This window comes from Oryctolagus cuniculus, chromosome 7, assembly GCF_051225735.1.
Source record: "Oryctolagus cuniculus isolate XC-2025 breed Fujian yellow rabbit chromosome 7, ASM5122573v1, whole genome shotgun sequence".
NCBI classification, from domain to species: Eukaryota; Metazoa; Chordata; class Mammalia; order Lagomorpha; family Leporidae; genus Oryctolagus; species Oryctolagus cuniculus.
Window position 1 is genome coordinate 153,945,854 of NC_142873.1, and position 22,861 is coordinate 153,968,714.

At 54.7% G+C, this 22,861-nt stretch overlaps 1 protein-coding gene across 2 annotated transcripts in view; it reads left to right on the top strand.

Moving 5' to 3' along the window:
* The window catches only part of SDHB (succinate dehydrogenase complex iron sulfur subunit B), a 33,735-nt gene extending 11,393 nt beyond the window's left edge, over positions 1 to 22,342 (top strand). For both annotated transcript variants that reach the window (XM_070079227.2, XM_089301433.1), the window contains exons 3-8: positions 11,018 to 11,103; positions 15,743 to 15,879; positions 17,446 to 17,562; positions 19,514 to 19,615; positions 20,553 to 20,675; positions 22,117 to 22,342. In XM_070079227.2, coding sequence (XP_069935328.1) covers positions 11,018 to 11,103; positions 15,743 to 15,879; positions 17,446 to 17,562; positions 19,514 to 19,615; positions 20,553 to 20,675; positions 22,117 to 22,194 — 643 coding nt within the window. In that variant the 3' untranslated portion in view covers positions 22,195 to 22,342. The remainder of the gene's footprint in view (positions 1 to 11,017; positions 11,104 to 15,742; positions 15,880 to 17,445; positions 17,563 to 19,513; positions 19,616 to 20,552; positions 20,676 to 22,116) is intronic.
* Positions 22,343 to 22,861: the final 519 nt, after the last annotated feature.

Genomic DNA, 22,861 nt, shown 5'->3' on the forward strand with positions numbered 1-22,861 from the left:
GCTGATGCCAGAAGCCAGGAGCTTCATCTGGGTCTCCCACATGGGTGGCAGGGGCCTAAACACTTGCTTTTCTTAGGCCATTAGCAGTGAGCTGAATAGGAAGTGGGGCAGCCAGGACCCAAACCAGTGCCCATATGGGATGCTGGCTGCAGGTGGCAGCTTTTCCCACTACGCCACAGTGTCCACATTTTCTTGCCATAATAGAGTAAAACCAAGAATACATATTTAGGAGCAGGTATTTGATACAGTGGTTAGAACACAGGTTGGGGCACCTGCATCTCATATCAGAGTGCTGGGTCTGAGCTCCAGCTCCACCCCAGTTCCAGCTTCCCGTTAATGGACATCCTGGGAGGCAGTGGGCATGGCTCAAGTGATTGGGTTTCTGCTGCCCATGTGGGTAGTGTGCATTGATGTCCTGGCTCCCAGCTTCAGCCTGGCCCAGCCTTAGCCATTGCAGAATTTAGGAGTAAGCCAGCAAATGGGAGCTGTCCTCCCTTTCTCTCTCTCTCTGCCTCACAAATTAAAAAAAAAAAAAAAAAAAAAAAAAAATTAAGGAATGCATATTTCAAATATAATCAGGGGGTAGGCATTTGGTATAGCAGGCCACCACTTGGGCTGCCTGTATTCCATATCAGAGTTTCTGGGCTCAGGTCCCAGCTCCACTTCCAATTCCAGGTTCCTGCTGATGTGCACCCTGAGAGACAGCAGGTGGTGGCTCAGGTACTGGGGTCCCTGCTACCCACAAGGAGACCTTGATTGAGTTCTGGGCTCCCAGCTTCCACCTGGCCAAACGCCAGCTGTTGCAGGCATTTGGGGAGTGAACTGGCAGATGGACAATAATCCCTGTCATTCTTATTCTCTCTCTGCCTTTCAAATAAAATGAAAATAAATAAAAAATTTTAAAGAATAAAATAACATCAAAAACCCTAACTGCCTAGAGATTAAAAATCACTTCAAATAACTATTTGATCAAGAAAAAAATTGGGAGCTGGCGCTGTGGTATAGTGGGTAAAGCCACCACCTGCAGTGCCGGCATCCCATATGGGCGCCTGTTTAAGTACTAGCTGCCCCACTTCTGACCCAGCTTCCTGCTAATGTGCTTGGGAAAGCAGCAGAAGATGGCCCAAGTGCTTGGGCCCCCGTGCCCATATGGGAGACCCAGGCTCCTGGCTTCAGATTGGCCCAACTCTGGCCATTGCCGCCATTTGAGGGTGAACCAGCAAATGGAAGACCTCTCTCTCTCTCTGCTTTTGCCTCTCTGTAGCTCTGCCTTTCAAATAAATAAGTTTCAAAAAAAGGAAATTATTAAAATATTACTAAATATCTAGAAAATAACATTGCAAATCAAAACTTGCAGCATATGGCTAAGACTGTAAAAGTTAAATTCATAACTTTTTTAATACAAAAATTTAAAGAATGATAGAGTTCACTTCCAGTCATGGCAGAATAGCTCTCATCAGATTAACTCTTCCACAAATAACAATTACGGACCAAATAAAATGTAAGAAACAGCGACGTGGAGGACTGGAGAGTGACTGACAGTAGGCAGACACTGGAAGGGAGCTGACTGGAAGAACGGCCTGCTTCTGGGTGGGTCTGCTATTGTAGCGTGGTGTGGCCTGCGGGCAGACCCCAGCTGGTAGGGGAGTATAAGGACTACAGTGTTGTTGCTGTGAACAACCAGAGGGTGCAGCTGGGCCATCACAACAACTGGAAATATGGGGGAAATCTCAGAAATGAGTCACACAGAGGAGGAGCCCCAAATTCTGTTTCTGAATCTGCCCAAATCTCGAGTTCAGCCATATTAATTGCCAGGTAAGACAACAACAACAAAAATCAACCATCTCCCAAAAAACCAATTTATTTTCCATAGCATGGGATTCACGAGATACAACATAGAATGTAAAATTGCTGATTGAACAAAGAAACAGTGAAACATGACTCACACTTAAAAAGACAATTGGTGGAGACATAAGTAGACTGCATCTGTTTATCTGCAGAAATGGCTGTGTTGAGCACTACTCCGGGGATGGTATTAGGGGCTGGGGCCTTTGTGAGGTTACGAGGCGGAGGCCCGTAGTGGGTAATTAGTGCCCTTAGAGGAAGAGACACAGGGCAGGTGCTTGGTATAGCGGGTAGGACACTTCTGGGACACCCACGCCCCACATGTGCCAGGCTCAGGTGCCAGCTATGCTCCCAGTGCTGGCTCCCAGCGAATGTGCACTCTGGGAGGTGGCAGGTGCGGCCCAAGTAGTTGGATTCCCGCCACCCACAGGGGACCTGGACTGAGTCCTGGCTCCTGGCTCAGACCTGGCCCAGCCCTGCGAGTTGCAAGCATTTGGGGAGTGAACCAGTGGGTAGGAAATCTCTGTCTCTGCCTTCAAATGAGTAAGAATGTTTAAAAGTGATCTCGCACACACCTGCGGAGGCCACGTGAAGGCACGAGGGGAGCCTCACCGGAAGGCGGCCAGGCTGACCCCTGGTCTCGCACTGGCTTCCCAGCCTCCCGAACACCGAGAGAAGCTGCTGTCCCTTAAGCCACCCAGCGTGTGGTGTTTTGCGATGGCCTTGAAAGTAACTGGTTGGATTTAGCTGGCAAGGATTTTAAAGCAATTATTGTATAATTTTTGTGTGTGGATTAAGAAAAATATGCTCTTAATGAGATGGGAAATCTTAGCTGAGAAATAAACTACTAAAATGGCCAAATGGCAGGTCTGGAGCTGAAGAACAGCGTATTTGGGCGGAGCGCCCCCTGGCTGGCCTCGCAGCAGGAAGGAGGGGAGAGAGGACTCAGGGAGCTTGAAAATGAATTGGTAGAAATTTTCCGTCCTTAAAAGATCGGGGAGAAAGTAAAGATTTTCAAAAAAGAGCAGTGCCTCAGTGGTCCATGGAACAGCATCAGAAGGCCTCACACACGTGTAGTTGAAGCAAAAGTAATGTAAACGAAGAACTCACGGCCAAGAACTTACCAGGCTTGGGGCCAGCATGGGGCGCAGCGGGCTAAGCCGCTGCATTGGTAACACCTCATACGAGCACCAGTTCGGATTTCGACTGGTCCACTTCCAACACAGTTAGCCCCTGCTGATGGGCCTGGGACAGCAGTGGAAGGTGGCCGGCTTGGGCCCCTGCCGCCCGAATGGGAGACCCCACTGGAGTTCCTGGCTCTTGCCGTCAGCTGACCCAGCCCAGGCTGTTGCAGCCATCTGGGGAGGAACCAGTGGATGGGAGATCTTTCTGTCTGTGTCTCTCACTCTCTAACTCTGCTTTTTAAATAAATCTTTAAACAATAAATATTGTGAACGACAATGCATATTCAGAAAACTTAGTGAACCTCAAACAAAATAAATACAAAGAAAACTCCAGCCAAGTCTGTGTCAAACGGCTCAACCAGAGGCTGGTGGCGTGGCAATGCCAGCCTCCTGTATGGAAGCACTGATCCGGGTCCTGGCTGCTCTGCTTTCCATCCAGCTTCCTGCTCATGGGCCCGGAAGGCATTGGGTAATGGCTGCAGCACTGGGCACCTGCCGCTTACCTGAAAGGAGTCCCTGGCTCCCTCCCAGCTCCTGGCTCTGCCCTGGCCCAGCCATGGCCATCACGACCATATGGGGAGTGAACAGCAAAGGGAAGAAACTCTCTGTCCCTTCTCTCTCTCTTTCTCTCTCCCCCCTACACCCTCCCTTCGTCTCTCTAGTGCTGCTTCTCAAATAAATAAATCTTTAAAAAAAATAAAGTAGATGACCAAAATAAATCTAAAGCCAGAAGAATGGAAATGAAATAATAAAGAACAACAGTGAAAAGGAAAAAAAATTAGTAAAGTTAACAAAATGAAAAATTGTTTCTTTGAAAATGTTAGTAAAATTAACTGGTAGTCAAGCTGGTCAAAGAGAAGAGAAGATGAAATCAGAACGTGAAGAGCTGCATCAGTCCAGCCTGTAAATACCAAGAGATTATTATGAGTGACTGTGGTGACAGCTGCAGCAGCTTCGGTGAAATGAGCTGATTCCGTGAGACACAGCATAACTGAGGTCAGGTGGAACAGAACGTGCGGGTGGCTGTGTCCCCAGGGAAGCCCATGTCAGGTGGAACAGAACATGCGGGTGGCTGTGTCCCCAGGGAAGCCCATGTCAGGTGGAACAGAACGTGCGGGTGGCTGTGTCCACAGGGAAGCCCATGTCAGGTGGCACAGAACGTGCGGTGGCTGTGTCCCCAGGGAAGCCGAATGCATTATCCGGAACCTTCCTGCAAAGAAGGCGCCAGGCCAAAGTGGCTAACACCAACCTTCTACACGTTTGTTTTAGAGAACAGAGTGATTCCTCACAGTCTGTTACGAGGCTAGCATAACTGACAGCAGACTATAACAGGTACTGCAGAATGGCAGATTACACGTTGCTATCCTTTGTGGACGTAAAAATACTCAGCAAAGTTTTAGCAAATCAGATCTAGCAGTCTATAAGAATAATGCTTTGTGTGACCAAGTTCGGGATTTATCCCTGAAGTGTAAAATTGGTTGAACATTTGTAAATGAATCAGTGTAATTGACCCGGTTATCGGACTGCAGGAGGAAAGCCATTTAATCGTCTCAACATATGCAGAAAAACATTGGGCAAAATTAAGGATTCGTTCTTGATTTTTAAAATGACAATGGGAAAGGAGAACTAACTAAAGAAAAAATTCAAAATAACAGTAGATTAGGATGATAATTTTTACATTTATATATTTTTTTCCACAATAAAACTATCAGGAATTTGAATTATAAGGAAGTCCTAATTTTGCTTGAATAATCCCAGTGGTATTTAAAATTGTCTTCTCTGTGAGAAATCTCCTTCCTCACAGCGTGCTTAACTGTGAATGTTAGCAGCTTTCCTGTGAGACCAGGAACGAGGAAAGGACAGCACTCCCCGCTGATGTTTAACATTGCACTGGGGTGCTGGCCAGCACAGTAAAGGCAAATAAAAGTCAAAGACGTGAAGATTAGAAAGGAGGAAATAAAACTCAGCCCAGTCCCAGGCTAACACAGCTGTTGATATAGAAAATTCCAAGGGTAGGTGTGTGGCACAGCGTTAAGACGCTGCTTGGCACGAGCGTGTCCTCTCTCAGTGACAGGGTTCAAGTTCCAGTGCTGCTTCCAGTTCCGGCTTCCTGCCAGCGCTCCTCCGGGAGGCCGCAGGTGATGCTCCGGTTGCTTGATCCCGGCCACCGGCCACCGCCGTGTAAGACCGGGGTTGACTTCCGGGTTCCTGGCTTTGGCTTGGCCTAGACCCCAGGCTGTCGTAGGTGTTCGGGCATGAACTAGTGGATGGAGGTTTGATCTCTGTCTCTCTCTGCCTTTCAAATACAATTTTTTTTAATTAAAAATCTACGTAACTATAAGAAAGTAATAAATTCAGCAAGATTACAGGATATAAGGTCAATATAGAAAAACTTATTATATTATTATAAACATTCAAAATTTTACTGGACGTTTCTAGTCATGAAACTAAACAGGAAAAAATACAAGGAAATTGAAATAAACAAAAACTATCTTCCTGGGTAACATGATCTTGTCTATAGAAAATCTAAGAAGTTCATTTTAAAAAAAGTACCTATTAAAGCCAGTAAAATGAATTCGTCAAGGTTGTAGGACACAAGTTAAGTACACAAAAATCAATTGTACTCCACGTAGGAGACCTGAAAGAAGCTCCTGGCTTCAGCCTGACGCAGCCATGTGGGGAGTGAACCAGCAGATGGAAGACCTCTGTCGCTCTCTGTCACTCTGCCTTTCAAATAAATAAAATGAATCTTTAAAAAATCGATTGTGCTAGCCGGCGCCGTGGCTCAATAGGCTAATCCTCCACCTTGCGGCGCCGGCACACCGGGTTCTAGTCCCGGTTGGGGCGCCGGATTCTGTCCCGGTTGCCCCTCTTCCAGGCCAGCTCTCTGCTATGGCCAGGGAGTGCAGTGGAGGATGGCCCAGGTGCTTGGGCCCTGCACCCCATGGGAGACCAGGAAAAGCACCTGGCTCCTGGCTCCTGCCAGGATCAGCGCGGTGCGCCGGCTGCAGCGGCGGCCATTGGAGGGTGAACCAACGGCAAAGGAAGACCTTTCTCTCTCTGTCTCTCTCTCACTGTCCACTCTGCCTGTCAAAAAAAAAAAAAAAAAAAAAAAAAAAAAATCGATTGTGCTTCACTTTGATTATGTATAATCTGTCCATCTTTCTTTCTGTGTCTGCTAATCGTCATTGTATGTTGCATCCCATTTTAGGTTTAGTTCTGTTTCTTTCTAATCCTACTCAGAAACTCAACTTTTGAATCCTACTTATAGCTACATATACACCCAAAAATCCCTATAGCTTTATTGTGTTTTCGTGGCAGCATAATTTTTTATTAAATATTTGCAAAATATTGCTATGTAACATATCAGAAGATAAACATTTTTTTTCTTTAAGATTTATTTATTTACTTGAAAGGCAGTGTAATAGAGAGAGATTTTTCTGTCTGCTGCATCACTCCCCAAATGGCCACAGCATCTAGGACTAGGCCAGGAACTCCATTCAGTTCTTCCACAAGCACTTGGGCCAACCTCTGCTGCTTTCCCAGGCCATTAGCAGGGAGCTGGATGGGAAGTGGAGCAGCTGGGACTTGAACCGGTGCCCACATGGGATGCCGGTGCTGTAGGCAGCAGCTTAACCTGCTGCCCAACAGTGCCAGCCCTCGCTTTTCTAATCCTAATGAATTACAAAGAAAATGAACTCCACTAGTAACTGTAAAAAAACAGAAAATAATTGTATTGCTATACATTAGCAAGGAACAATCTTAAAATGAAAAAACTTATTCCATTTACAGCAGAGTCCAAAAGAATGGAACACTGGGGCTGAGGGCCGCGCTGTGGCGTAGTGGGTGAAGCTGCCGCCTGCAGTACCAGCAGCCCATGTGGGCGCCAGTTTTGAGTCCCAGTTGCTCCACTTCCAATCCAGCTCTCTGCTGTGGCCTGGGAAAGCAGTAGAAGATGGCCCAAGTCCTTGGGCCCCTGCACCTGTATGGGAGACCAGGAAGAGGCTCCTGGCTCCTGGCTAAGGATCTGCACAGCTCTGGCCATTGTGGCCAATTGGGGAGTGAACCAGCAAGTGGAAGACCTCCCTCTCCCTCCTCCCTCCCTCCCTCCCTCCCTCCCTCTCCCTCTCTCTCTCTGCCTCTCCTCTCTCTCTGTAACTGACTTTCAAATAAATAAGTAAATCTTTAAAAAAGATAAAATCTTGAGGCTGACGTTGTGGTACAGCAGGCTAAGCTGGTTTGAGTCCCAGCTACTTTGCTTCCAGTCCAACTCTAGTGGAAGATGGCTGAAGTGCTGGGCCCCTGCCACAAACGTGGGAGACCCAGATGGAGTTTTAGGCTCCTGACTTTGGCCTTACCCAGCCCTGGCTGTTGCAGCCATTTGGGGAGCGAACCAGCAGATGGAAGATCTCTCTTCCTCTCTCTGTCACTCTGCCTTTGAAATAAAAAAAATTTTTTTAAAGAATAGATATTTAGCCGGTGCCGCGGCTCACTAGGCTAATCCTCCGCCTTGCGGCGCCGGCACACCATGTTCTAGTCCTGGTTGGGGCGCCAGATTCTGTCCCAGTTGCCCCTCTTCCAGGCCAGCTCTCTGCTGTGGCCAGTGAGTGCAGTGGAGGATGGCCCAAGTGCTTGGGCCCTGCACCCCATGGGAGACCAGGGGAAGTACCTGGCTCCTGCCATCGGATCAGTGCGGTGCCCTGGCCGCAGCACACCAGCCGCAGCGGCCATTGGAGGGTGAACCAACAGCAAAAGGAAGACCTTTCTCTCTGTCTCTTTCTCACTGTCCACTCTGCCTGTCAAAAAAAAAAAAGATATTTAGGAACAAATTTAACAGAAGTACAAGACTTGTGCACTGAAACTTTAAAACATTGTCAAAAAATTAAGGAAGGCCTAAATAATTGGAAAGTCGTCCTGTGTTGTGGGTTACAAGACCTAATGTAGAAGTGGCAGGGCTCCCCACACTGATTGGCACATTCAGTACAATTTATATCAAAATTCCTCCTGCCTTTTGTGCAGAAATCAGCATGCATTCCAAAGCAGCCTCACATCTGTGTACACAGATGTCACGTGTGGTGTTGTATGTAACACAGGACTTTAAACCTCCGTCCTCCAGTGGGCTGCCCCACGCTGGATACCCGGGGTTGATTCCCAGCTCGTGCTCCTGAGTTCAGCTTCCTGCTAATGCAGACCCTAGGAGACAGCAGTGAGGGCTGCAGTAATCGGGTCCTTCTCCACACAGGAGAACTGGACTAAGTTCCTGGCTTCGGGCCCCGGTCCAGCTCAGCCCAGCCCTGGCCATTGCAGGCATCTAGGAGCTGAAACAGCAAATGGGAACTCTCTCTCTCCCTCTCTCCCTCTCTCTCCCTCTCTCTCCCTCCCTCTCCCTCTCTCTCCCTCTCCCTCCCTCTCCCTCCCTCTCTCTCTCTTTACTTCCACACAAGTGAAAAAAAGGTTTAAACCAGCAAAATGTGATTTATGGTATTATTTTTTAGGTGAGAAAATATATACAGAATTTTTTATTATTTATTTGAAAGGCAGAGGGAGATCTTGCAGCCACTGGTTTATTCCCAAATACCTGTAAGATCCAGGTCTTGGCCTAGCTGAAGCCAGAAGCCAGGTACCTAGTCTGGGTCCCTACCTGGCAGGCAGGGACACAAGTACTCGAGCCATTACCTGCTTCTTCCCAGGATGCTAGTTAGCAGAAAGCCGGATCAGAAGCAGAGCTGAGTCACACCCAGGGGATCCAGAACGCGACGTGGGTGTCTTGAGCAGTGCCCCAACAGCTGCACTGAACACTTGCCTGTGAGCTATTTCATGGTGCCCATGTGTCGTGTACAGTTTTAAAGGAGAGGCTTTGACTTTACAACTTTGTATTTGGAATGTTTATGAGATGCAAATACTAGCTTTGTTCATTTTAGAAACAGTCATAGTTGATAATGTGGCTAGGACAAGAGTAGGCAGGTCATTAGGATTTAAAAAAATAATAATTCTGGGACCAGTGCCATGGCGCGTAGGTTAACCCTCTGCCTGTGGTGAGAGCATCCCATATGGGCACCAGTTCTAGTCCCGGCTGCTCCACTTCCGATCCAGCTCTCTGCTGTGGGCTGGGAAACAGTAGAAGATGGCCCAAGTGCTTGGGCCCCTGCACCCACATGGGACACCGGGAGGAAGCTCCTGGCTTTGGATCGGCGCAGCTCCAGCCGTTGCGGCCATTTGGGGAGTGAACCAACAGAAGCAAGACCTTTCTCTCTGTCTCTCCCTCTCATTGTAACTCTGCCTCTCAAATAAGTAAAATCTTTAAAAAAAAAAAAAAAATAGGCTTCACTTTTTTCTATAAGATTCTAGTCTAGGCTGCAAGAGGGAAATGTTATAAATCAAAAGCAAATGAGGGTCTAGTCAGTGATTTGGGGCAGTTAATTAACAGTTTTTACTATTTGGGGAGAATAATTTAAAATGTTTAATGTAGAAGAAGATTGCAAATATCCATCAAACCTCCATCCAGGGAGCGGACTTGTTAGGCTTGTTAGTACCGTGGGAGCGGGTGTTCAGCTTTATCAGTGTAAACATTTAAATCTTACGTGTGTTTAAAATTCCATTACCAGAATTACAAGTCACATAGTAAATCCCGAAAGGGAAGGGGCAGGCTTAGCAACAGATACAATACATGATAGGTTCAAATCTTTAAAAAAAAAAAAAAGAGTCCCAAGAACCAAAAAAACAGAGACAACACAGACAGGCCAAGTCTGCAGTGCCCCTGGCGCAGAAGCTCCACGTGGGTGGCAGGGTTCATCTATTCCATCCAGTGTATCTCCAGCCCCCAGAATAACTAGGCAGAGTAGGCCTTCAGTCAGTAATTGGCGAGTGAAGACAAATGCATGATAAATGGCCAACCTCCGTAGCACTCAGAGATGGCGAAACACTGAAGGCGGCAGCACTTGTCCGTGATCAGAGCAGCGAAGATTTTTAAGATTCAGTTCCATGTGAGCAAGGGTTCCAGGGAAGGGATGTCTGCCTGTTGCTGGCAGAAATACAGGTAATACCAAAGGAAAGCGGGGGGCCATGTTTCTTTGGATCTCATGCATAGAAACTTAGAGGGACGAGAGTACCGATGCCAGCCAGGAAACAGTGTCGTTGAGCACTTGCCTATATGCCAGATACTATGAAAATTACGAGATTTTATCTAACCCCATGGTGATCCTGTGCCATTGATATTAATCCCACTTTACAGACAAACAGAGTAAAATGTCTGTCAATCACAGTCTACGTGATGATTATCGTAGTTCAACTGATTTGTGCTGCAGACGCTGCTCTAAGTATCTCGTGGATTAACTCAGGTCCAGACGTCGTGTGAGATGCAGGTGCTGCTGCCTGTGTCATAGATGAGACACTGGGACACAGATCATGTCACGGGCCTCTGAGCGGGTTGGTGGCTGAGCCAGGGTTTAGACCAGGCTCTTGGGTTCCAGGCCTGCGCTCCTGTCCCGGGCCTACTGCACTGTTAGCACCACACGACTGCCCCCACACGTCCCAGAATGCGGAATGCTCATGCAACTTTGGATTGGAGGCTGTGGGTGATGTATTTTCTCCTACTCTCTGGATACGTATTCTGTTCTGCTTATATATTATGTGTTACTAACCACTGTTGGCTACTTACATCCTGGATCCTAAAAAGGAAACTAAAATTTTAAGTAAATTATTTGGGAAAACTTTGGAGGGAGCTTTCAAAGTGGAAAACAACAGCTGCAGTCGTTCGGAGTTTTCTGCCAACTTAGGCGTTGCTCTGCTGCTCCTGAGTGTCCGCGTCCTAGAAGCGTGTGTGCAGTGCGGTGGTCACCTACATGTCCCCGCGCACAAGAGTGCGGGAGGACCTCTGAGTGTGGTCTCAGAGGGCAAGTGCGTGGCACGTCCAGCAGTCTCGGTCATTGTGATGAAGGGTGGGGCGGTTGAACTTGATATGCGTGACGCCTGGCTGTTTCCTTTGTCAGATGCGGCCCCATGGTGTTAGACGCTCTAATCAAGATTAAGAATGAAATTGATTCTACCTTGACCTTCCGAAGATCATGCAGAGAAGGTGAGCGTTTCATTCCTCTTGGCCGGGGGCGCTCTGCCCGGCCGGCTGCACCGCAGAGGTCCTGGAAAGCAGCCGCGGGGCAGCGGGGCTCTGCGCTTCCCTTCCGTGGCGGGTGTGCCCTGCTTGAGCCCCGCTGCAGGTTCTGGTTCTGGGCCTGCTGCCGCCTGATGTCTGCATCTGCCCCTGCCTGTGAGCTGACGCTGTGCGCAGTGCTGAGCTCTGTGAGGAGGGCGGTGGGCACTTCCAGCTGGTGCTTGCGCGCACTTCCGCCCGTCTTGCAGGCAGTGTCTGTCTCACGGGCTCCCAGTGTCGCGGTGCACACAGTAGGTGTGCTCTGGGTGGGTTGGGGCAGCGTCTCCGGCTGTGGTGACTTCTCTTCCCGGTGCTACATGAGTTGGTTGAGGCAGTGTGCGGACCAACACTTTCCACTGCTAGCAGCTCTCTTTTTAAAAACATTTTTGTTTCTTGACATACTTGTTTGAAAGGCAGCGAGACAGGAAAGAGATCGTCCATCTGCTGGTTCATTCTGCAAATGCCTGCAACAGCTGGGGCTGAACCAGGCCGAAACTGGTGGCCCACAGCTTCATCCACCTCTCCCGCATGGTTGACAGGGCCCGGGTACCTGGGCCATCATCTTCCGCCTTCCCAGGAACATGAGCAGGAAGCTGGGTCAAAGGCAGGATAGCCAGGACTCAAGCCAGGCACTGCACCGTGGGATGCCGCATCCCGAACAGTGGTCTAAGCCACTGCAGCACAACACCTGCCCCTTGTGTTTATTTCCACGTTAGGATCACGTAACAGAGAGATAAGTGGCGTATTTTTAATATGGATTCAGGTAAAAGGAACTGATGTAAAGAAAACTCCTCCAGTAGTTACTTGAAAGCAAAGTTGTTACAAAGAAAACTACGTGGCTCTCAGATGAGATTAAAACCACACAGAGCAGGGCCGGCGCTGTGGCGTAGCAGGTAAAGCCAGCACCTGCAGTGCCGGCATCCCATATGGGTGCAGGTTCGAGTCCCGGATGCTCCATGCTGTGGCCTGGAAAAGCAGAAGAAGATGGCCCAAGTGCTTGGACCCCTGCACCCGCGTGGGAGACCCGGAAGAGGCTCCTGACTCCTGGCTTTGGATCGGCACAGCTGCAGCCGTTGTGGCCATCTGGGGAGTGAACCAGCAGATGGAAGACCTCTCTCTCTCTCTCTCTCTCTCTCTCTACCTCTCTACCTCTCTTTCTCTGCCTCTCCTTCTCTATCTGTGTAACTGTGACTTTCAAGTAAATAAATAAATCTTAAAAAAAAGGGGGGGGCGTCCTGATGGCCGAGGGGCCCCACTTCGTGTGAGCTAGGTGGGTGCTGTCATCAAATGAACAGTGAGGACGCTGAGGCCCAGGGGCGAGGGGAGTTCCACAGCGACAGAGACAGTGACTGGGTTCAGTGCAGACTGCTGGACCCCAGAGTTCCCTCGGCTACTTACCCGGCTGAAACAGACAGGGAGCCCGGGCCCAGGGACCCCAGACGAGCTCTCTTCCCAACATACCTTCCCAAAGAGGGAAAGCCAGGCCAGACATAGGCCCACTGCTGCTTTGTTTTACTGTCGGCCTTCTGTTTTGGTTCAGCTCTTCTTATTTCGTTAACAAATGCCGAGACGGGTTAGGGTGGTTGGGCTGCGTCCTGCTGTCCAGGGGCCGTGTGCTGTGCGGGACACCAGCCTGCCCGGCCGTGTCCTGCTGTCCAGGGGCCGTGTGCTGTGCGGGACACCAGCCTGCCCAGCCGTGTCCTGCTGTCCAGGGGCCGTGTGCTGTGCTGGACACCAGCCTGCCCGCCCGTGTCCTGCCGTCCAGGGGCCGTGTGCTGTGCTGGACACCAGCCTGCCCGCCTGAGCCCTGCCGTCCAGGGGCCGTGTGCTGTGCTGGACACCAGCCTGCCCGCCCGTGTCCTGCTGTCCAGGGGCCGTGTGCTGTGCAGGACACCAGCCTGCCCACCCAAGCCCTGCTGTCCAGGGGCCGTGTGCTGTGCTGGACACCAGCCTGCCCGCCCGAGCCCTGCCGTCCAGGGGCCGTGTGCTGTGCGGGACACCAGCCTGCCCACCCAAGCCCTGCTGTCCAGGGGCCGTGTGCCGTGTGGGACACCAGCCTGCCCGCCCGTGTCCTGCCGTCCAGGGGCCGTGTGCTGTGCGGGACACCAGCCTGCCCGCCCGTGTCCTGCCGTCCAGGGGCCGTGTGCTGTGCGGGACACCAGCCTGCCCGCCCGAGTCCCGGCCGCGCAGGGATGCAGGTGCTGCCCGGCAGCCTTTCCCCGCAGGACCCTCAGAGCCAGGATCATGAAGTGTGACCCTTGTGCACCACACCCAGGGCAGAGCTGTATTGTTACCGCTCCACTTTATTCCTGTGTGTTAAGGGAGTTAATTCCAGGGGAGCCTTTTTTTTTTTTTTTTTTTTTTTTTTTTTTTTTTTTTTGACAGGCAGAGTGGACAGTGAGAGACAGCAAGGTCTTCCTTCTGTTGGTTCACCCCCTAAGTGGCCGCTACGGCCAGCGCACTGCGCCGATCCGAGCCAGGAGCCAGGTGCTTCCTCCTGGTCTCCCATGGGGTGCAGGGCCCAAGGACCTGGGCCATCCTCCATTGCACTCCGGGCCACAGCCGAGAGCTGGACTGGAAGAGAAGCAACCAGGACAGAACCCGGCGCCCCGACCGGGACTAGAACCTGGTGTGCCAGCACCGCAGGCGGAGGATTCGCCTATTGAGCCATGGCACCGGCTAGCCTCTTTTTTTTTTTTTTTTTTTTTTTTTTTAAGACTTACTTATTTATTTGAAAGAGTTACACAGAGGGGAGAGGGAGAGGTCTTCCATCCACTGTTTTACTCCCCAGTTGGCCACAATGGCTGGAGCTGTGCTGAACCGAAGCCAGGAGCTTCCTTCAGGTCTCACATGCAGGTACAAGAGCCCAAGGACTTGGGCCATCTTCTGCTGCTTTCCCAGGCCATAGCAGAGAGCTGGATCGGAAGTGGAGCAGCCGGGACTTGAACCGGCGCCCACATGGGATGCCGGCACCACAGGTGGCAGCTTTACCCACTACACTACAGCACCAACACCCCCCCCTTTTTTTTAAGAGTTACTTATTTATTTAGAGTTAAAGAGAGAGACAAAAAGTCTTCCATCCACTGATTCACCCCCCAAATGGCTGCAACAGCTGGAACTGGGCCAGTCTGAAGCAAAGAACCAAGAGCTTCTTCTGGGTCTCCCACACAGGTGCAGGGGCCCAAGCACTTGGGCCATCTTCTGCTACTCTCCCAGGCCACAGCAGAGAGCTGGATCAGAAGAGGAGCAGCCGGGACGTGAACCAGCACCCATATGGGATGCTAGCGCCTCAGGCAGCAGCTTTACCCGCTACATCACAGCACTGGCCCCCAGGAGAGTCTTTAAGAGGAAGTTCATTGGGCTTGTTTTAAATCTTGAGCTATTTGTTATAAAAGCCAATCGCTGGGGCCGGTGCTGTGGCATAGCGGATAAAGCTGCTGCCTCCAATGCCAGCAACCATGTGGGTGCCAGTTCGAATCCCAGTTGCTCCTCTTCTAATCCAGCTCTCTGCTGTGGCCTGGGAAAGCAGTAGAAGATGGCCCAGGTCCTTGGGCCCCTGCATCCACGTGGGAGATCCAGAAGAAGCTCCTGGCTCCTGGCCTCAGTTCAGCACAGCTCCAGCTGTTGCAGCCATCTGAGGAGTGAACCAGCAGATGGAAGACCTTTCTTTCTCTCTCTCTCTCTTCCTCTCCCTCTGCTTCTCTGTAACTCTTTCAAATAAATAAATTAATTAAAAAAAAAAAAAAGCCAGCTGCTCTGGCTGGACGCTAGGTGTCCATCAATGTACAGTCTCTTGGGAAACTAAGAGTATGTCCTTAAGGTGGATCTTCGCGTTCTCTGATGTTCTTGCTAAGATTGCCAGGAGACGGGGAGAGCGCGGCCTTACAGAGTGGAACCCAGTGCGGGTTTCACAAGCAGTCAGGTTTCTCTGGCCTGATGGTCTTCAAAAAATAGCTTCAGGGAAGTGGAACCAGGGGTTGGATTATGTTGTCATTTTTAAACTCTGAAGCGTCTGGGCCGTATTCCTGCACAGGAAGTAGGCCCAGACAGAAAATCCTCTCTCCGGGCCCTCGGCCAGCACCGTGCGTTGCTTTGCTTTCGCGGTAGTTGGTTCTGCTCCTCGGAGTCCGTTCTGGGTCTGCTGATGCGAGCGTCGAGCCCCAGAGCAGCCGTGTCCCTCGACTGGTAGGGGTGTGGAGGAAGAGCGGGACCCTGATCGCCCGTGTCCAGGCCTCCGTGTTAGGGTGACCAGGCCAGGTGCTTTGCTGTAGGTGTTACCTTTGTTCAAATCAACGTTCCCAAAACTGGCTTGGAAATAGCGGAAGCTGCGTGTCCTCCTAAAACACGTGACTGGCGCGGAGCTAGAGCAGTGTGGGGCTCCAGACCCGACTCCGCCTGTGCTTTCTAGCCTCGGGCCGCCGCGCGGTCACAGAGGGTTTCCAGAGCTCCAGCGTCAGATCCTTGCTCTTGGTAGGAAGACGGAGGAAAGGGAGCAGTTTGCAGGCGAGTCAGCGGAGGCGGGGTGTGGCGGTGGGAGGGCGTGGTCAAGCGGGTCTCCTTCTTGCAGGCATCTGTGGCTCTTGTGCCATGAACATCAACGGGGGCAACACTCTGGCGTGCACACGGAGGATCGACACCAACCTCGATAAAGTATCAAAAATCTACCCTCTCCCGCATATGTACGTGATCAAGGACCTCGTGCCCGTGAGTCCCTGTCTCTTACGTTCTTTGCAGGGGGTGGTGCTTATGTTTATTGGAAGGGCAGAGTTAGAGATTGATCGTCCATCTGCTGGTTCACTGCTCAAACGGCCACAACAGCCAGGGCTGGGCCAGCCCAGAGTCAGGAGCCCAGATCTTCAGGGTCTCCCACATGGATGCAGAGGCCCAAGCACTTGTGTCGTATTCCAGTGCTTTCCCAGGTACCTTAGCGGGGAGCTGGATCAAAGCGAAGCGGCCGGGTCTCAAACCGGTGCCCGTATGGGACACCCATGTCACAGGCAGGGGCTTAACCTGGCCCCAGGCTTGTTTTGTTGTGTTTTTGTTTTTAAGATTTACTAATTTATTTGTTTGAAAGGCAGAACAACAGAGCGAGTGATCCTCCATCCACTGGGTCACTCCCCATGTGGCCACAACAGCAGGGGCTGGGCCAGGCCAAAGCCAGGAGCCGGGAATGCACCCCCCGTCTCCTACGTGGGTAGCAGGAGCCCAAGGACTTGGGCATCTTTCCCACGTGCGTTAGCAGGCTTGGAAGTAAAACATCCAAGACTTACACCAGCCCCATAGAACTGTGTGATGGGGCTGTCTGCCCGTGTATGGCAAGAGGAGGACCTCGGTGTCAACCCAGTGTCACCGGGAGGGTCAGGAAAATCCCTGGATCTGAGACCATTGGCCTCAGTTTAATTAAAGAATTTGAATAGCAGAAGGTAAGCACCCGGAAATCCTCAGCAGCTCATTTGCCGAGGTCCGTGTGGGAATAACGGCACAGAATCCGTGTGGGAATAACGGCACAGAATCCGTGTGGGAATAATGGCACAGAATCCGTGTGGGAATAACGGCACAGAATCCGTGTGGGAATAACGGCACAGAATCCGTGTGGGAATAACGGCACAGAATCCGAGTGCTGGAGCTCGCGTGGAGCCCGGCAAGGAGAGCAGCCGCTGCTCCTGTGGGCGTCCCGTCCCTGCGTGGGCTCCCCGTCCCTGTGTGGGTGCCCCGTCCTGCGTCGGCTCCCCATCCCTGCATGGCTCCCCGTCCTGCGTGGGCTCCCCGTCCCTGTGTGGGCTCCCCGTCCTGCGTGGGCTCCCCGTCCCTGTGTGGGCTCCCCGTCCCTGCGTGGGCTCCCCGTCCCGGCGTGGGCTCCCCGTCCTGTGTGGGCGTCCCGTCCCTGCGTGGGCTCCCCGTCCCGGCGTGGGCTCCCCGTCCTGTGTGGGCGTCCCGTCCCTGCGTGGGCTCCCCGTCCCGGCGTGGGCTCCCCGTCCTGTGTGGGCGTCCCGTCCCTGCGTGGCTCCCTGTCCCTGCGTGGGCTCCCCATCCTGCGTGGGCTCCCCGTCCTGCCTCCTGCACTGGCCCCCTTCGCTGACTGGCTGTGTCCAAGGGTGGGTACAGAGAGTGTGTCCTGGGTCCGTGAGGGAGAGAGCGGGCCCATTCTGCCCCTGCAGCCTGTGTGTGCTCACGCGGAGCACAGGGCTGTGACACGTGTGTGGGAGGCGGCCTGCAGGAGCACGGGGGGGGGGGGGTCTGACCTGGGCCTCCCCTTCCTCTTGGCCACAGGACCTGAGCAACTTCTACGCGCAGTACAAGTCCATCGAGCCCTACTTGAAGAAGAAGGACGAGTCGCAGGGGGGCAAGCAGCAGTACCTGCAGTCCATCGAGGAGCGGGAGAAACTGGTCAGGAGCTCTGCCTGCTGGCCTGGCTGGGGGGTTCCCTGCAGAGTGTGCTGGGAACGTGGCAGTGCAGGGGCAGCACGCGGCGGTGACCGACCATGTAGCGTGTTCTGGAGAGGAACCTCTTGAAGCAGAGACAGCTCTCCCGTCCGGGTTCACTCCTCAGATGCTCAGGGCAGCCAGAGCCAGGAGCCGGGAGCGCCACTGCATCTCCACGTGGGCCGCAGGGACCCAGGGACCTGAGCCATCACCTGAACCTCCCGGGTGCACATCAGCAGGAAATGGGAGAGGGGAGGGGAGCAGGGGCCTGGGCGCCCCTTGCACCTGGAGAGGACACGTAACGGCATCTGCTCTGAGGGTTGCCTGCCCTCCTCTTCGGGCCGGGTGGGCGCTAGGAGCCCTCGGGCCCGGAACGGACCAAGGAGCCGGCGTGCTGTGCCCTGCTCGGGAGGCCGGTTGTTGCCGTGGTGCCATTCGTCCTTCCCAGGAGTCCGTGGAAGCCGCCTCCCTTTTAAAAGTTGGCTGTTACATCAGAGCTGTTCTCACCCCAGACAGGATAAAGCAGATGCGGCATCTGCACCCCAGCTGCCACCTGCCGTTTACAGGCAGCCGGGAGCTGGAGCCTTGCTCTCCGCCGACACCGTCTTTAGGGGTTGGTGTGGGGTGGCTGCTGCGCCTGCTGCAACCACCCTGCCTTGCTCAGAGCCGCGCTGTCCTGAGAGGGCCTCTCTGCTTGTTGGCCAGCGGCCGTGTCTCTCCTTCCTGGGTCCCTAGATGCTGACACGTGATCCTGTGTCACTAAACACGAGTCGTGTGGGTGAAATGCTGAATGCGCATTAGACCCTGGGGCCTGTTTAGCCTCCCCTGCTCTGCCCCACAGAACCCGAGGAGAGGGCCGTCCTAAGCCACGGCCATGACAGGCAGCAGTGCGGCGCTGGTGTGAGTCCAGGAGCCGCTGCGACTCCGCCAAGCGCACCAGCGCACCTTGCTCCCAGCCGCTTCCGACTCCACAGGGCCTCACGCCCCCGGAGCCCAGCGTGGAGCCAGCCGCTCTGGCCCAGCTGGTCCCCCGGCATTCCGCCGCTGGGCACGTCTCCTTGATGTGGTTCCCTGGGGCAGACGGCTCCCCCGAGCGTTGCACTCACTCAGATACCAAGCACCACCTGCGCAGCATTTTTTGCTCTTTACATTAGTATGCCAAACCTAGCAAAGAATTGAAAAATACAGGGAATTTTTTTTAAATTTACTTACTTGGAAAGAGAGAAAGCTCTTCCATCTGCTGGTTCACTCCCAAATGTCTGCAACAGCAGGGCTGGGCCAGACCAAAGCAGAGGCTGGAACTGGGTCTGGATCTCCTGCGTGGGCGGCAGGCCGGGCGTTCGAGCCATCACCTGCTGCCTCCCAGGACGAGCCTTACCCCTTCTGTCTGCTCTTCTGATCCATGTCTCTGGTTTCCAGGTCAGAAGTAGGGTTACTCAGGAGTGGTCAGGCGGCAGGCGTGAAAGAACCGCGAGCCAGAGTCAGACCACGGGGCCCAGAGCCCAGCCCTGCCGTGCTCCCATTCCTGACCTGAGTGGGAGTCTGCGAGGGTCCCCGGGGCCCCGCGTGGAGAGCGTGTGGGGCCTTGGCGGGCGCCGAGGTCCCTGCTGAGCTGGGGCAGGCACTGCAGTGGCTGCCAGGGCGCGTCCTCCGCTCCGCCCGCGTGCCGGCTGCTGCCTTTCTGTTTCTGTTGATTTCACTTTTTGGGAAGTGAGAGGTTGTTGTTTATTAAGGAGGAAGCACTTGGATTTAAGGTCTCTGGACTGTCATCAGCACTGTTTACGTTTCAATTACATGAGCTTTTTATGAACCTGATAAGTGTGCGGGGCACCCCTTGGACTCTGCCAAGAACTTGCCCGTGCACGAGGGCGCTGAGCCCGCGCACGGAGCCGACGCCGCGTCCCCTCTGCCACAGGACGGCCTGTACGAGTGCATCCTCTGTGCCTGCTGCAGCACCAGCTGCCCCAGCTACTGGTGGAACGGGGACAAGTACCTGGGGCCCGCCGTGCTCATGCAGGTGAGGGGCCTCCCCTGACGCGGGAGGGGGCGGGGGGGCTGCCGGCGCCGGGTCACCCAGCGGGGTCACTCAGTGTTGTCGGCTGCGTCGGGCCCGCGTGACTTCCAGGCCGCAGCGTGCCTTTGGTTCACTGCTTTGCGCAGACCGCGCCTTGCAGGGGTCTAGAGCGGTTCCCTGGTCCGCTGCCGTGCCCGTCCTCCGCCCGTGTCTGTGAGAAGGCTCCCGCCCTCTCTCCTTTCGGGCAGCTGCCCTGCTGGGCAGTGGGAAGAGGTGGCGAGGGACAGCCCTGAGCAAGGGGCCGCGTGGGGCTCCGCTGCCGTTCACCACGGGCCCGGGTCGCTGCCACGAGGTCACCAGCCTTGTTCCCAGAAAGCTGTGGGCTTGCAGAGTTGTGGTCTGTGCTTTCCAGAAGCCCAGAAGACAACTTCCCGTTCTCGCTTTCTCGTGAAGAGAGGTTTCCTGATCGTGTGACCACGTGCACGGTATTGACTCCTGGCCTCAGACAGGTTGAGTAATGAGTGCAGTCCTGTTTGTCACTTGCACCGGGTGACCTGAGGCGCTGAGACACGAGGGGGTCCTGTCGGTAATGCTGCCGGAGCAGGCCCAGCAATGCTGTGGTCAGTCCCCCTCCGTGAGCTGGCGTCTGGACAGGACTGGCCCGTCATCGGTTCACTCCCGCAGTGAGAGTCCAGCGAGGACAGGCGTGGGGACAGCCACGTGCCCCAGGCCGTCGGCGAGCACAGTGAAGTCGTTAGGCGGTGCTCATGAGCTGGGGTTTAGCTCCTGGGCGCCGGGCGCGGTGTGGACCAGGGAGCGGGGGTCATTGGTGGAGTGAGGCGCGAGGCTGCGTTCCCGGGCGCCCGGGCAGCGCCGAGTGCCCCGGGCTCTGTTTGGCCTGTAACGCGGCAGCCCTGCTAACCTGGCCCGGTCTCCCCAGGCCTACCGCTGGATGATCGACTCCAGAGACGACTTCACGGAGGAGCGCCTGGCCAAGCTGCAGGACCCCTTCTCGCTGTACCGCTGCCACACCATCATGAACTGCACGAGGACCTGCCCCAAGGTGCCGTGCGCCCGCAGCGGCGGGGGCGGGGCCGGAGCCGGCCTGTCATCCTGTGGGCCTGGGGCGGGGCAGCCCGGAGCTGCAGGAATGCACTCACTCAGGCCGCCTCCGGGGACACGGGCACTGAGGAGGCAGGGTCCCAGGGATCTGTGGGCGGGAGCCTGTCTTCAGCCCAGGGCCATCCGAAACGGGCAGCTCTGGGGACTCGAGTCCCTCTTGTCCCCGCCATCCAGAGTCGGTTGCTGACCTCTGCGCTCCAGCCGCCAGCCCGTTCGTTCTGTGAGCCTGGACAGCTTATCTCTGACTCAGGGCTCAGCTCCCCGGCCTTCGGCCCCTGCCTCCCGCACACACGGCTGCCTCTGGCTGGCCCGGTCTGGACATGCCCCGTGACACGCCCGAGGTTCCAGCTCTGTTGCCATGCCAGCCCACAGGGGTGGGGGGCTGTGGCCAGCTGCCCTTCAGTCGGGCGCCTGTGCTGGTGCCGTGGGCCTCAGCGAGGGCCGGGTGGCCCTTTCAAGCCGAGGCTGCCGTGGGGCAGTGAAACTTGGCCATGGCAGCAAGGTGGCAGGCTGGGGTCACAGCCGGCAGTTAGAAATGACAGCTGTCTTAGAACACGTGGATGCTCAGTGCCCCCCCTCCTTCCTTCTTGCCTGGAAACGGCCGTGCCCCTGCCCTCAGGACAGGCTGTGGGTGTGGTGGGGAGAGCGGGCTCCAGCGCTGGGTTGCCTGGTCCCTCCGGCTATGGGCTGTGTGCCGTGCGCCCTGACCTCGGGCTGTGTCACGAGAGCGCGCAGAGCCCGGTGCAGCGTGCACCTTCCTGCCGCCTCCCTCAGCCGTCGGGGAGAGCGTCTCCCGCCAGCGTCGAGCAGCCGCCTTCTCTCCTGCTCGCTCCCCAAGGTCTCTCCTGCCGGTTGCGTTTCCCTGGGGTCCCAGGGACGTGCGGCCTGCCTCCCTGCTGTGACGCCGGCGCTCGCCGCTCACTCCCCGGGCCCCTGCACAGCAGGCACACGGTGCGAAGGCGGCCTGCAGCTGGCAGCGGCGGCCCTGGCCACACAGGCTCTGGCAGGCGATTAGGAAGGGTTGGCGAGCGAGCCTCTTCCTGCTGCTGCCGACGCGGGGTCATGACGGCAGAGGTCTCGGGTGCCGGGCTAATATTGACATTGGCCTGTGGGCCGAGAAGCGACGCTGTCCTGGGTGAGCAGCGGAGCGCGGGCGCCTGCCCTGTTGGCCTGCTGGCGTGAGCCGCACCAGGAGCCGGCCACGTGGCAGGGCGGCCAGGGGAGCTGAGCGGCGCCCTCAGCCAGGCCCTGGCTTGAAGGCCTTGACTTGCATCTCTTAGCTCTGACCCTGCGGAGCCGGGAGCCGGGAGCCGTCCCAGGGCCTCGGGGCTCCTGTCCTGGCCGCCCGCTGCTCACCGGTGGTGTCGGTCCTCTCCCCTCAGGGCCTGAACCCGGGGAAAGCCATCGCTGAGATCAAGAAGATGATGGCCACCTACAAGGAGAAGCGAGCTTCGGTGTAACGCCTCTCGGCGGAGGGCTCGGGAGCGGCTCCGGCCCGGCATGATTTATGTCTGATTGACTCCTTCAGAGGTCTCGATTTTCCATGAAGGCAGCACGTATAATGCAAATGTTAAGATAAATAAATGCTATTCTACTTTATTAACAAAAGCAAGTCCGTCCCTCTGTTTCAGAAGAATGTGACGTGCCAGAGTCACTGTCCCTTTGGCTGGCTGGCTGGCTGGCTGGCTGACTCTGACTGACTGGCTGACTGACTGATTGACTGGCTGGCTGGCTGACTCTGGCTGGCTGGCTGGCTGGCTGGCTGGCTGGCTGGAGAGGCGCAGACAGCTCCCATCCATTGGTTCACTTCCCAGATGCCGCTGACAGCTCACCTCGCAGGTGGGTGAGGGCGGCTGCAGTCAGGTGCTAGGGCTGGGAGTCCAGCTACGCCAGGGTGGGACGAAGGCCCCTGACTGGCCTCTCAACCACTGGGCTAACCTCGCATCCTGGCGCTGTCCCGGGAGAGATGGACTCCAGGACTGAGCCCCTGGGGAGCAGGGGCCGGGGGAGGGGGTGGTGGAAACGCCTGGAGCTGACGTCGGCTGGGCCTGCCCCAGCTGCTGCACAACCTTGGGCGTCTGCCTTTGCCTCTTTGCTGTTCTGTTTGCCCAGCTGTAAACGGGGCTC